This window comes from Molossus molossus, unplaced genomic scaffold (assembly GCF_014108415.1).
Source record: "Molossus molossus isolate mMolMol1 unplaced genomic scaffold, mMolMol1.p scaffold_m16_p_19, whole genome shotgun sequence".
NCBI lineage: Eukaryota > Metazoa > Chordata > Mammalia > Chiroptera > Molossidae > Molossus > Molossus molossus.
In genome coordinates this window covers 24,925,135-24,939,719 of record NW_023425354.1, presented here as the reverse complement: position 1 = coordinate 24,939,719, position 14,585 = coordinate 24,925,135, and the positions used below count along the sequence as shown (strand labels likewise).

At 37.3% G+C, this 14,585-nt stretch overlaps 1 protein-coding gene across 5 annotated transcripts in view; it reads right to left on the bottom strand.

Moving 5' to 3' along the window:
* MBTD1 (mbt domain containing 1) overlaps window positions 1–14,585 on the bottom strand; it is a 65,259-nt gene that overhangs the window by 18,677 nt on the left and 31,997 nt on the right. For all 5 annotated transcript variants that reach the window (XM_036268494.1, XM_036268496.1, XM_036268495.1 and 2 more), the window contains 6 exons: window positions 7,289–7,406; window positions 3,670–3,804; window positions 3,301–3,389; window positions 2,869–3,103; window positions 2,204–2,259; window positions 1,764–1,868 (listed from right to left, as the gene is read on the bottom strand). In XM_036268494.1, coding sequence (XP_036124387.1) covers window positions 1,764–1,868; window positions 2,204–2,259; window positions 2,869–3,103; window positions 3,301–3,389; window positions 3,670–3,804; window positions 7,289–7,406 — 738 coding nt within the window. The remainder of the gene's footprint in view (window positions 1–1,763; window positions 1,869–2,203; window positions 2,260–2,868; window positions 3,104–3,300; window positions 3,390–3,669; window positions 3,805–7,288; window positions 7,407–14,585) is intronic.

Below are 14,585 nucleotides of genomic sequence, written 5' to 3'. Positions count from 1 at the left end.
TGGCAGTTTTGTCCTGCATCTCTGCTGGGCCCAGTTTTACCATCCTTCAACATGAAGCTTTAAAATGTGCTCTTTTCTGTAAAGCTTTCCTTGATTTCTGAGATGATATCATCTCACCTCTATCTGAATTCCAACAGCACTTTGTATCTATCTCATCATAGTCAATCTTGGTATTAAACTTATTTTTGTACATCTTGCCTTGTTCTATAAGACTGTAAGCTTTTTCTTTTTAATGTTTTTATTGCTTTTAGAGAAAGAAGAAAGGAGATGGAGAAAGAGACAGAGAGAGAAAAACATCAATGAGTTGCCTCCTGCACACACCCACTGGGGATAGAGCCTGGAACCCAGGTATGTGCCCTGACCAGGAACCCGGCTACCTCTTGGTGCATGGGACGTTTCTCTGAGCCACACCAGCCAGGGCAAGACTATAAGCTTTTTAGAGTCCCTACCACACCCAGCACAGAAGGTAGTAACTAAATACTTTCTGAGTGAAGCCTGATATTGCACTTACTAGACACTTCTTTGGAAAGGAACATGGTACACTGGCACTGGATTCCAAACCTGGTGACTGTCAGACTTACCTAGAGAACTTTGTCTTTTTTAAACAAATAGATTTCTGAGCAATATTTCTTGTGATTCTGAATGAGTAGGTCTGTAGTAGGTCATGGAAATCTATGTTTTATTTTATTATTATTTTTCCATTTATCTTCAGATAGAGTGGGAGTGGGAGAGGGAGAGGGAGAGGGAAAGGGAAAGGGGGAAAGACAGAAGAGAGGAGGAGAGAGAGAGAAACACTGATGGGAGAGAGACACATGGACTGGTTGCTTCCTGCACGACCCCAACCAAAGTCAGGAACTGAACTGCAACTGAGGTACATGCCCTTGACCAGAATCAAACTCGAGACTCTATGATCTGCGGGCTGATGCTCCAATGCTGAGCCAAACCCACTAGGGCAGAAATCTAGATTTTAAATTGTACCAGGTGATTCTGATCACTAGGTAAGGGAAAGAGGAAGAACAGGGTTTGGAGCTGGTCTTGTCTAGTCCTGTAACCTTGACAGGTGCTTGAGTCATGGCAGCCACTGCTAACTGTTTTTAATTCTTTAGGCTTAAGGTTTTAAACTGAGTTGAAAGACAAATTGCAATTTAAGTTATACTTTTATATAAGTACATTCTGGATCAGTGATTCTTAACCATGACTGTGCTTAAGAATTACCTGGGGACTTTGCTGGGGCCTCAAACCAGACTGATTAAATCAGAAAGGGGGACAAGAGCCCTGATTACCTATTTTTATAAGTTTCCCAGGGGATTCTTATGCCTGAGAACTGAAAACCACTCTTCTAAATCTTTTCTTAAAGCAGTATGAAAAGAGAAGAAAGAAAAAAGAAAGTACTATCAAAAGGAAGGAAAAGGCACAAAACGTTAACACAGGAAACTGAAGATAAACTTGGCCGTGTTACAATTCTGTGTTGGACTAACTTTGACCAGGAAGTAACTTAAATAAATATTCTTCCTCAAACTTAAAATATACTTCAACAAATAAAGGTAGCGGACTCAAGATGAGTCTTGACAACAAGCTATACAAAAAGAGAACCTCTGATAAGAGAATTCAAATTCATCTTGATTACCTGTAACTGTCTCCCCAGTGAAGATCCAGATACACACGTTATGTCAAAATAAATTAAATTAGCAGCCTCTTTCTCCTATTACCTTAAACACAGTTCCAATAACTGCATTTCTCTATTTAAAAACCCATTCTCTTACCTTTCTAATAGTTGCGACACATATTGTGGAAAGATTTAATGGGTCTATAGCTTCCAATTTCATTCCTTCCTTGAACCATTCCCCACTCTGGTCTACTTCTTTTACCTAAAGAATTACATGAAAGCACATCCGCTGTTACAAATGTTATTTTAATAATGAAAATGTTACCACTTGAAAAGGTTTACCAGATGGAAATACCAAATGCGTTCTCCTACCTACCTAGTATTTTAACTCAAACTTCCATTAGGGAACAGAGAATTCAGGTAAACAGATAGAATTTAAGAATAATTATAATCATTAGTTGTGACACCTATGAATTACAAGGTCTTAATCCTTTTAAGTGAACATATGTCATTGTGATTTCCATAATTTTAGGAAAAAACCCACAACCCTCTTTCAAACATAATTTACAAATGAGGGTTCTTATAAAAACTTCTTACCTTAGCAAATAAATGTGGTGGTGTATCAAAATGTCCATCCTGTTTCTTTGTAATATCTACAAGGAAAAGTTACATACTAATCTGTCAGCATTTGTGAGAAGACCAAAAACCACGTTTCTTTGAAGGTTTCAAACTCACAAGGTATGTATACTATATTCTAAAACATGGCAAAAATACATGCCTTCTACATTTATGATGAATAACCTTTAATAGTCTTTTTCTCTTCAGAGTACATGTGTCATTAAGTACACTCAGCCAATTGGAATGCTGGCAATTCCCTAACTAGAAAATTACAACTTTAGATGTATCTTTTAATGTGTTTAGTATTAAAGCAGTCTAACACATGTAATGCTGCTATTTTGATTAAAATTGAATGGAAAGGGAAAGGCTGTATATTTAGATCTTTCAAATGGGCTAGATAAGAAAAGCTTAAGAAAACAAATGTAGTTGTGACCAAAAGTGCATTATTTTTAAATTGAGAACAAGTGGAAAGAATTAGGACACAAATATTCTGGTGTGAAGCTTCCCTAATTAGGGTAGAATAAGCAGCCCAGACAACCAGAATGCTCTTTTTGACCTATGCTATTCGGTAGAAAAAAATAACCAACTGGTACACTGTAGCCTCAGTGATATTGTCAATAGGAGTTCTCACGACAGGTGCTTACCAGATCTTTTGAATCGGTGGCCTATGCTTCGAGACCAACCAATATGATGGATCAACGGGCTGTGCATATGGCACCAGAAGTCATCTGTTTTATCTTCACTGTCTTCATATACCAGTCTTAATCTTCCTCCAATGACACTTTCCACCACTGCTACTCGAGTTCGACATAAATGTCTCTTGTCGACCACTTCTACTCTCATGCAAGGTTTGAAAGAATACTGCATACTTTCTGAAACCTTAAAAAAAACAAAAACTCTTTGGAATTCATGACAGAGTTCTACAAATCATTTTACTATTGGACTATTAAAAATACCAGTATTTAATATAGCTCTGGCTCACTAAATTGAAACAATGCCTTAAAAAACTTGGAAGTTACTCCTTTTTACAGAGCTCTCATTTGACACTTCAGTGCTTTCTAAGATCCCGTCTTTACCTTTTGTGAGAAATCGGGGGGAAGTGTTTTGGCACCAGTAAGTCGTTTCACCAGAAAAGCTTTCCAGTTTGTATACTTATGATGAATAGCTAAAACAAAGGAAATAACCAGTTACACTTTAGCGAAGAAGAGAATTGCTTCATAAAGTATTTGGTAAAAAAACTAGTAACAAATTTCCTTGCAATTTAGAATATTAATTAAGGTCCTGAAGAAGAGCAATAGAGAAAACAAGTATGTCTTAACAGCAAATAAGTCAGTTAAAATAAAAATCTAGAACTTTAATTTCTATATCACCTTAATGTTACTATGAGTGAAACTGCATTCAAGTATGTGTACTTAAATTACAGCAAGGATAAATAAACTGCTTACTTCTAGGAGGGACAAGAGGTTTTCCACTGGCTGCACACCAACCAACTGGATGGATATCAGAACTACATATATTGCACCAGAAGTCCAAAGCAGAGTCATTTTCAAATCCTTCATATCGTAAAAGGGCATTGTAACCTGAAACCAACAAATCATTAACCACATTAAGGAGAAAACGAAGTAAAACAGGATCTAACTGCTGGTAATGGTGTAAAACGTTAGTGTGCACCTGCAACAGACACATCTGCCAGGCTTGTCAACAGACAGATAGATGGCTAGGTCCCATCCCAGAGGTTTTAATTTAGTAGATCTTGGGGGGAGTCTGAGAATTTCATTTCTAACAAGTCCCCAGTGATGGTGCTGTCATTGGTGTATGGCTCAGACCTTGAAAACCAGTTGTACAATGCAATTAGTTTAACTATTTTCAGAGCATGGCTTCCTCCTTTGAATATATTTCAATTTTACTTATAGTTTCTTAAATTCTAGAAAATAAATTTGCAGTGAAAACAGGGTTGGGAAAGAATGTGTAGTATTGAAAATAAAGGAAAGGACTTTGTGTGTGGTAAGTTAGTAAGACCTTTTCAAGTCATAGAAACCCAGTTAAAGTATATTTCAAAAAAATTTATTTTATCCAGTTGATTAGATGACCAATTATTCTTGGATAATTTGAATTTAGCTACTTCAAGAGTCTAAATTTTTCTGTCTTATTTATTTGGAAATAAGCCTTGAAAGTGCTAGGTAAAGAAATTCAACAAACACAAACAAAAGTCTGTGAAATCACTTAAAAATTGTATGTATTAAAAAAATAGGAAGTCATATTTTGTAGAAAGAACAGAAAATATGATATAACCTGTTAATAATTTAATAAGCCTTATGTTCAAATAGATTAAGGTTTAATTTAAGGCCTTTAGTGGAATAAAAGAGGTCTAATAAACTTGTATTTCAGGCTGGGAGCTAAATTCAATAAGTATTTTCATGTGCTAATATCTATGATAAAAATGTATAGCACCAAACTTTTAGTTTTAAAATTCAATAATTCATAATAATTCATGAGTTTGCTAACTGTTGCCGAGCTCCAGTTCATGTTCACTTCTAAAACATCACTCAAGTGCCTGAGAATAAGATATACAAAGCAACTAGATAAAACAAAAATATAAAATCAGAGATGGAAGATAGAAATAATTCTTGGATATTAATGCAATGAATTTAAACACCTAGGACAGAAACAATATATTGCTGTTTTAAACTGAGGTGTAGAGAATAAGAGAAGCATTTAGAGAATGTTTACACGGCAGGGTAAATGTTTCAAGAAAAAGGTGGAAACTGACTTGGGTTATACACCAAGGACAAAGTAGGGGACATTCTTGTGAAAGGAAGAACATACTGCATGAGGGAGGAGGAAGATTAATTTCATTAGAACAGATCACTTATGTTGAGGAGCAACAAAAAATTTGGTCATTGGTATATGGTGCAACTCAAATAGCTGTAAATGCTGATCATCTTCATTTTTTTAAGGACAAAGAAGCCATTCAAGACATTTGAGCAGAAAATTGGAATTAAGATAATTTTTAAGTAAATTAAGTCTCTCAGCAGAACACAGTGAATAGTATGCAGGGTGATTAGGGGAGAACTTCTGGAGATGGGACTAGAAAGAATAGGATGAGTATGACCCCTCTTCTAGTAATCTAAGGACAACTTTTCTTATTTGAGTTTCTCCTCCAACATATTCCAGTGCCATACTACACCACCACTCACTGAGCACCTTGTCATAAACATATTCAACGTTTGACAGACGTAATCTGGCTGAAAAAAACAAGTCTTACATTTCCGCACAACTGCCTACAGTGCCTAACATAGTAAATACTGAATGCATTTATTTCATGAACAATAAGGTAGTAAGGGCCAGGGTACACAAAAGTAGTGGGAATGAACAAAACAGAAAGAACCCAAGATACATGAAATTATCAATATTAGTTTACCTTTGGTATTACGTATCTAATCACTTTTTTTTTTTAGTACCTCAACTGTATGCTACTTTTCTTTTCTTTATTGATTTGAGAGAGAGAGAGGAAGGGAGAGGGAGAGAGAGAGAGAAACTTCGATTGGCCGTCTCCTGCACGGTCCCCCTAAGGATTGGGCCCATAACCTGGACGGAGAATCAAACTGGCGATCTCTTGGTGCATGAGTATGCTCAACCACTGAGTCACATCGGCTGGGCTGTATACTTTTCAAAGTATTTCCCCAGATCTGGCCTAATTTTTTTTATTTAATATTTTTATTGATTTTTTTTTTTTTTTTTTTGAGAGAGAGGAAGGGAGAGGGACACACAGAGAGAAACATTGACGTGTGAGCAGAACATCGATTGGTTGCCTCCTGCATGTACTCCACAGAAGGATCCAGCCCACAATCGGGTTATGTACGCTGATAGGGAATTGAACCGCAACCTTTTGGTGCACGGAACAATGCTCAATCAACTGAGCTGGCCTGATGTTTTTTTATAGTCTGGCATCTAAGAATGGTTTTTGCACTTTTTAAAAAATCCTCATCCAAGTATATTTTTCCATTGACATTTATTTATTTATTTATATCATCACCCGAGGACATTTTCCCATTTTTTGTTCAGATAGAGTGGGAGGGGGAGAGAGAGAGAGAGAAACATTGATGTGAAAGGGACACATCGAGTGGCTGCCACCCTCATAATCTAACCAGGGCCGGGGGGACAAACTGCAACCGAGGTACATGCCCTTAGCGGGAACCAAACCCAGGTATCTCTGGACTGCAGGCCAACGCTCTAACTGCTGAGCCAAACCGGCCAGGGCTATTTATTTATTTTTTAAAAATACGTTTTTATTAATTTTTTAGAGAGGAAGGGAGAAAGAGATAGAAACATCAACTGGCTGCCTCTGCATGCTTCCTACTGAGGATTTGGCCTGCAACCCGGGCATGTGCCCTGACTGGGAATGAAACCAGGACCTCTCAGTCCATGGGATGACGCTCAAGCCACTGAGCCACACCGGCCAGGCTCCACTGAGTTTTTTCTTTTAGATTGAGTGGTAGGGAGGGAAGGAGAGATAGAGAGAAACATTGATGTGAGAGAGACACATCAACTGGTTGCCTCCCAGAGGACCCTGACCAGGGCCAGGGATCAAATCCCCAACCGAGATACATGCCCTTGACTGGGAACTGAATCCAAGACTCTCTGTTCCATGGGCTGATGCTCTAACCACTGACCCAAACCAGCCAGAGCAGTTTTTACATTTTTAATGGTTGAAAAAAAAAGGAAACAATAAATAGAGAACAAATAGTATTTCATAATAAGTGACATTTATATAAAATTCAAATTTCAGTGCCTATAAATAAAGTTTTACTAAAACACAGCCACACATATTCATTTGTGTATTGCTATGGCTATTTTCATGCTACAATGGTAGAGTTGAGTAGTTGTGACAGATTGTATTGCCCAAGAAACTGAAAATATTTATATCTGGCTTTGAACACAAAAAGTTTGCAAATCCCTGCCCTATACCATATTTATTTGGCAACATCTGCAAAATTTACAAATATGCTTCCTTACAAGTTACAAACAATCAGCATTTTCTAGTACATTATGCGTGCTTTTCACCTGCTAATTTTACAATTCCAGCAATCCAGAAGACTTTGGTAGGTAGGCTGCAGTCTGTATTGGGAACTTCTACTCTCACATTTTCTGAGATATCACCCCAGCAGGTCCCCATAGGTGCCTGTCATATAAAAATTATTAAATTATCATTTTATTACCATAAAGCCTAAAACATACCATTCAAAATTAAGCATTACCATCAAATCATAAAAATATTAAACTAAAAATGCCATTTAATTTATTCACTTTTCTTTAAAAATGTAATTGTTTTTCCTCTTTTCACAGAATTCTATTTGGAAAAAGCCAGTGACAAGGTCAAGCTCAAGATGAAAAGGATTCATAAATATTAGAATAGATCCATGTCAACCAAAATTCAATACTGTCCTAATACAAGACTTGAGCAGTAACTTTTGTAAAAACTGAATCACAACTTGATAGGATAAGTTGCTTAAGAATCTCATTATTTGTAATATGCACTGAATAAATGCATTTTAACTTAATCTCTAATTTTAAAAGATCTCACCAAAGATCAGAAAGAAAAATTATTCCCATCAGCAATGTGGTTTCCAATAACAAAGTAGAAACAAAACTTAGGTATCTGTATTTTCAACTTAGTTAAATTCATAGAACACAAATATAGCCTATTAAAACAGACATGTGGCAAAAGATCTAGGTAAAGTTATTTAAAAGTTGGAGTTGAAGAGTTTTTGGAGATGTGTACCAATAGTAAATTGTTTAATAATTTGTTATTTTTAAATTTTTCATGCAGGAGTTACTATAAACAAAGAGAAAACTTTCAATGTTAGAACTGTTTATCACTAGTCTACATACCAAAAGGTTAAAATGGGGATTCAGAAATCCAATCAAATGACTATCATGAAGGAATTTCCATTACATTTTAATCCTTAAAACCTGAGGCCATTTACAATTATTTGGAGTAATGGTCAATTAAATCAAATAAGTAAATTCAAGAATATAAGTGCTGATAATACTAAACAGTCCCTGTGGCCCCTGATATCAGCTCCTCATGAAATACAATTTATACGTTGATTATAGAGAAAAGGATTAGGTGATGTTATAAAAGACCTGATAATATGAACAAATCAGGAAAAGACAAAATAGCTTCAAAGCTCAAAGATGAGTAAACAAAGACATTCTAAGAGTTACACGAACTAGCCAATTTGAACACTGGGCGATGTTTTCCACGTAAGGCCTTCCCTCCCATCCTTTAGCATTTGCTAACCCAACAGAAGGATTAGCCTAAAACAGTACTCAATCCCTATCCTCTCAATAGTTTATATGGAATTTCTGAAGGAGAGGAAGAAAATGTCAAATAATACTGAGCTAGGATAAGCCTGGAACAAAACAGAATCAATTTATGGCTATTGCTTGAAGTAACAAACAATGAATCTGCCTCAATAACTTAGGAGATAGTGGCCTATCTCACTATTTGTGATTCTGGAAGGGTATACATACTATCTTCCTGAGCTGTGCAAAAAATAATACATCCATCATCACTACCTCTTTCTGCTTTTTAAAAATGGAAATATTGGATTCTTTAGGTTCTGCTATCTCCCCCTATATCACTCTAGACTGTAGGGCCATCCCTATTGCCAGCAGATATGATCAGAAAAGGAGAGGCTGGAAGGAAGATAGATAACATAGATTAAGCTAAGATAAATTAATACAAAGACCATGTATTCAGTTCTGTGAGGATGAACCAATCAGAGCAGACAGATGTGGTTAAATGTATGTATTTAATTAAGGTAGGGTATTCATCCCTCTTAGTTTGGCTGCCAAATCTTATGAGATGAGTTTATTTTTCATTGAGAAGAAAGAGGCATGGTATTGCTGAACAGTTAGGGTTTATGTTGTCATACTGCTAAGTGAATTTGGCATACAAGAGTCCTTTTTGAACTAGATACGACAATGTCATATTGACTTTTTTTTTAAAGTTTTAACAAATGTTTGGAGAAAATAACTTTCAGTTATATTTTATTAAAGAAAACAAAGTATCAATACGCTCACTTAAAAAATAAAGTTAATGTTGACTTTAGTGGGGGACATTATGTTTTGGTCCTTACAGTCTGGATTGGTATAGGAGAAAGTAGCAGAAAGTGACATTTGTTCTTGCCTGTAAATTTGTGGTTCTGCTAGGCCCTCTTAAACCAATCCATATGGTTTACTCTAAGAAAAAAAAGAAGAAACAAAAACAACAACAAAAAAGAGCACCATAGTCATTGCATAGTATGTGCTCGATGTGTTGAAATAATAAGATACTTTTATAGATATATCTGCCCTTTTGTTTAAAATGAATATTCTTAAGTGTGGAAGACTAAATGACCCAGGGCTTGACAGCCATCTTCATCCAAGTCATCTGTCTTCTCTTGCTGGCAGGAGGGATACCTCTGAAAGTCTGGATTGGCATAGCATGAACTAGCAGAACCATAATTTACAGGTAACAACAAATTTACCTTCCAGACTCAGGGCGAGAGGTCCACCTCAGGTTCCTCCCAAACCAGGAAGATCTGCTTCACCACTTCCTGCTCCAGGGCCACTCGTGAGGGCTATCTGGGAGCGACTCTCCTTCCCTGCAAGGTAAGCTATCATCAGGTCCTGCAGGACATGGCCAGATCCAAATGCTGAGGGCTCCCCAGCACAAATGTATGATAACCTCCACCTGACTGTCTGTAGGAAAACAATTTGGTGGGAAGTCTTATTTTCTGCACTTCAAGAACATTCCCATAGTCCAAGCCTGGATGGCTAGTGTTTAGACTCTCAAAGCGCCAATACACAGCACACATGATGCTTCACGGCAGAAATACAGATTTCCTTCCAGAGATGCCAACCTATAACTTTTGATAATCACACACAATCTTCAATATTAACAGTTTAAGTGGGTAGAGATTAGCCCTGATGTTGCACATAGATAATAATAATAATAATAATAAAACCAATCCTAATGATGATATAGCAAATGCAGAAAAAGTCACCATTCAAATACTTTAAGACTAACAGGCATATGATTACTAAAGTGCATCAAGTAGAAAAAGATAAAATTTTATTTGCTGAGACAACATTACAGGAAAATAACCAGAAAGAAATAAGAACTTCTAACTACTACTTTTTAGAATTAATAGGAAGTAGAAACAGGAAAAAAAAAATTGTTCCCTCTTTATCCAGAAAGCCTACTAACCTTCTGATACTAGAATCTACTTTTTTGGGGGGTGGGGGTGGGGTGGGAGATGGGGAGTGCACAGAGAGTACAAAAAGAAAATGGGATGCTTGGGGTGGAAGTATGATTACAAGCGAGAGAGGATGCCATGTGTACACAGAGAGAGAAAGCAGTGGTTACTTACTAGTTTGAAAGGCATAAAACAGCACATAACTAAAAAAAAGAAAAAAATTAAACCAATATGGTTTATGATTTGGGAGATTGCAACAGAAAAACACTTCAGAAGACAGACCAAAATTAAGAAAGAAAATAATCTACAGAGTGACACAGTAAAGATTTTAACAGTTAAAATGGATGCAATGTCACATTTATTTTCAACTTTCAAGGGAGTAGTGTATAAGTGCATATATGCAATCAAGGGCAGGGAAAACAATTTTTGTTTTACTTGAAAGAAATTATTAGAAAATATCATGTAAGAAATACCAGGTAATATTTGTGGAGGCAGAATGAAAAAGTAAACTCAGTTTTAAAATTACGGCACACGTGCACAAAGGACCTTTTTGAAAAATACAAAACTATAACTTTCAAAGGAAAAAAAAGCAAGGTGACAACATTTATGCTTTTAGTGATGACAACGACAAGAAGGTACCAGAGTATATAGTCCAGGTATTAAACAAAAGATATGTGAAACCTGTAAACACATAACTGAAGGAGTGTGATTTTAGCTTTTGTATGATTCACATACATTTAATATATGCCCCATGCTGTAACACCTAGGAAAGAAATGTTTTACTTGGATTTTATAAGGCAAATAATGGGAAATAGGAGTGTTTCAATTTAAAAGACTACATACAGCCTTTAAAAAACAGCAGCAGCCCCTGGTCAATTATCTTAGTTGGTAAGAGGGTTGTCCTGATATGCCAAGGTTTCAGGTTTGATGCCCAATCAGGGTACATACAAGAATCAACCAATAAATGCATAAATAAGTGGAAAAACAAACTGACCTCTCTTGCTCTCCTCCTCCCTTCCTCTCTCTAAAAACCAATCAATAAAATTTTTTTTAAAAAATAGTGCTTTAAACCTAAATGTTCTATATATACATAGATCGGTTGGAGGTTCTCTTGGGTCCAAACATAAACTACTAATAGAAGAAAATAACCTGTGAATTCCATTAGTGTATATATTATACCTAATTAGCATGTGGTTCTATAGTAGTATTTTGGGTATTTTTCAGTATAGATACAGCTTTTAGGGGCTATGAAATAATCTCTCTGTCTCTCTCTCCCCCCCACCCCCCAAACACACACACACAGGACTCTGTCCCTGGTTCCTGGCACAGAGCTCTTAAAACCTTTATAATTTCCGCCCTGGCCGGTATGGTTCAGTGGTTGGAGCGTCGGCCTGTGGACCAGAGAGTCCGGGGTTCGGTTCCCCCTAGGGGCATATACAAAAAATATAACAAAAAAAACCTTTATAATTTCCTAAGTAATAAGAGCATTAGAAGCATCTTTTGTTCTAGTATATGGCCTTAGGTCCCAGGTCCTGACCCAGAGCTCCTATACCCTTTGGAATTTCTTGGGTGAAGGAGTTTTTTTTTAAAATTTATTTTTTATTCCTTACCGGATGATATTTTTCCACTTATTAGCAGATGAAGTGTGAGGGAGGGGGAGGGGGAGAGGGGAAGAAGGGGGGGAGGGAGGGAGGGAGGGAGGGAGAGGGGAGAAGAGAGAGAGAGAGAGAGAGAGAGAGAGAGAGAGAGAGAGAGACTGAATTGTTGTTCTATTTATTTATGCATTCATTGGTTGTTTCTTGTATCTGCCCTGAGCAGGGATTGAACCCATGACCTGGAGTATTGAGATGACACTCTGACCAAATGAACTACCAGGCCAGGGGGTAACCAGATAATTTTTAAGATGACTTACAGCTTTGTACGGTATGAATTAGAATTAAAAGTTATATTATCTAACTCAGTGGTTTCCAACCTCAGACTGCCAAGGAAGGGGAAGCCAAGGGCCAAGGCTCTGGCCATACCATCCCACCTCTTCCATACCAATCAGAGCAGCTTCTTATCCTAGCCATGTTTATTAGGGAAGAGGGGAATTCTGATGCTCAAAAAAAGTCTGAAACTACCACTTATATAAAATAAAAGATATTATCAAGAAATGTGGCAATCACAATATACAGATTTCGCCCTGGCCAGTTTGGCTCAGCGGTTAGAGCGTCGGCCTGCGGTCCGGAGAGACCCGGGTTCGGTTCCCGCTAAGGGCGCGTACTTCGGTTGCAGTTTGTCCCGGCCCTGGTTGGTCGTGCGGGTGGCAGCCACTCGATGTGTCCCTTCACATCGATGTTTCTCTCTCTCCCTTCCTCTCTCTCCCTCCCACTCTATCTGTACAAAAAGTGGAAAAATGTCCTCGGGTGAGGATAAAACAAAAAAACAACAAAAAAACAATATACAGATTTCTAAGTAGATACATTTAATGACCACTGAGTTTGATTTCCATTGCTAAATTATAAAAAAAAATCAAACATTGTTGTAATTGAGTATAAACCACTATGCATAATTATAGTAATTATCAAAGAGAATCCAGTCCTATGACATAATTTGCAGAAACTTCCTTTCCAGAAGACAGACAACATAAAGAAAAATTCCACTCCTAAAATTCTGTGATTTTAGGACTAATCACAATAATATTTAAGTGCTGTTAAATATAAAGTATGTACATGGGATCCTTACTCCAGAAGCTGGGTTATGTTAAAAAAGCAAAGTAGTCAAGGTTCTGACACCGCCCTCACCCTCAATTGCTGGTTCAATCAAAACAACTCTACCTGTATGCTACACATTGGATGTTTTCTTAAATTATGTTTGAATGAAGAATCCCCTAGGAGCAGGGAAAGGCTCCCAACCTGTGCTCAAGTTGAAGAAAAGGCTTATGTAGAGTCTGGAGGAAGCGGGCCCTACTGATGAACCAGTGTTAGGGCACATGTCAAGTCTTAAAAGAAGACTGATAATATAAGGCAGGACCTTAAGTTCCCAGCTGCTTCTGACAATTAGTTTTCTAAAGCCAAAGTTAGTAACTCTCCTTGGAGACCCAGAAAACTATCTCATAGGGAGAACTATGAAGCGTAAACTCTATACAACAAAATCAAGTGTAGCACAAGGTCTGACCTCCTAAACCAATGGCTTCAGATGAAGATGTTGGGTAAGCAACAAAGCCAACCAATTTGTACTAAAACATACTAAGAAATTACCAAAGTAGGTTTTTTCCTATTTGATAAAAAGAAGGCAGTAAAGAAAGATGAGTAGAGCAGAAAGGTGACTGATGCCTCACTTCTTCTGAGTGCAAAAGAGAAGGGTCCACAGGATTCATTATTATTATTATTATTATTATTATTAATTGATTTTAGAGAGGAAGTGGGGGAGAGAGGGACAGAAAGAAACATTGATACGAGAGAGAGAGAGAGAGAGAGAGTTACCTCCCGAACGTGCCCTGACTTGGGATCGAACCTGAAACCTGAGTATGTGTCCTGAACGGGAATCAAACCCACCACATTATGGTGTAAGGGAAGGTGCTTCAACCAACTCAACTCAGCCATACTGGCCAGGGCCACAGTATTCATTATTGATAACATGACCAAAGCTAACTGCTCTGTTCTATATGACAGAATACTCAAATCTTTAAAAAGCAAAGTCAAAAACAAAATTAATCAACTTCATTATTATAACTGAGATTTTCATGCAAAGAATTTTTTTGGGGGGATACATGCCCCTAGCGGGAACCAAACCCGGGACTCTGGTCCGCAGGCCGACGCTCCAACCGCTGAGCCAAACCGACCAGGGCTATTCAAAGATATGGACATGAAATATAACATGCTATTGGGACTTTGAAATGTTATTTTAAAAAATATCCTGACTACTGCCCTGGCTGGTTTGGCTCAGCAGTTGGAAGATCGGCTTGTGGACCAGAGAGTCCAGGGTTCAGTTCCCGCTAGGGGCATGTATCAAAAAAAAAATCTATCTATCTATCTATCTATCTATCTATCTATCTATCTATCTATCTATTTATCTATCTATCTATCTATCTCTCCTGACTACTTAAATAAAATAGCCTGACATGGCTTATGATA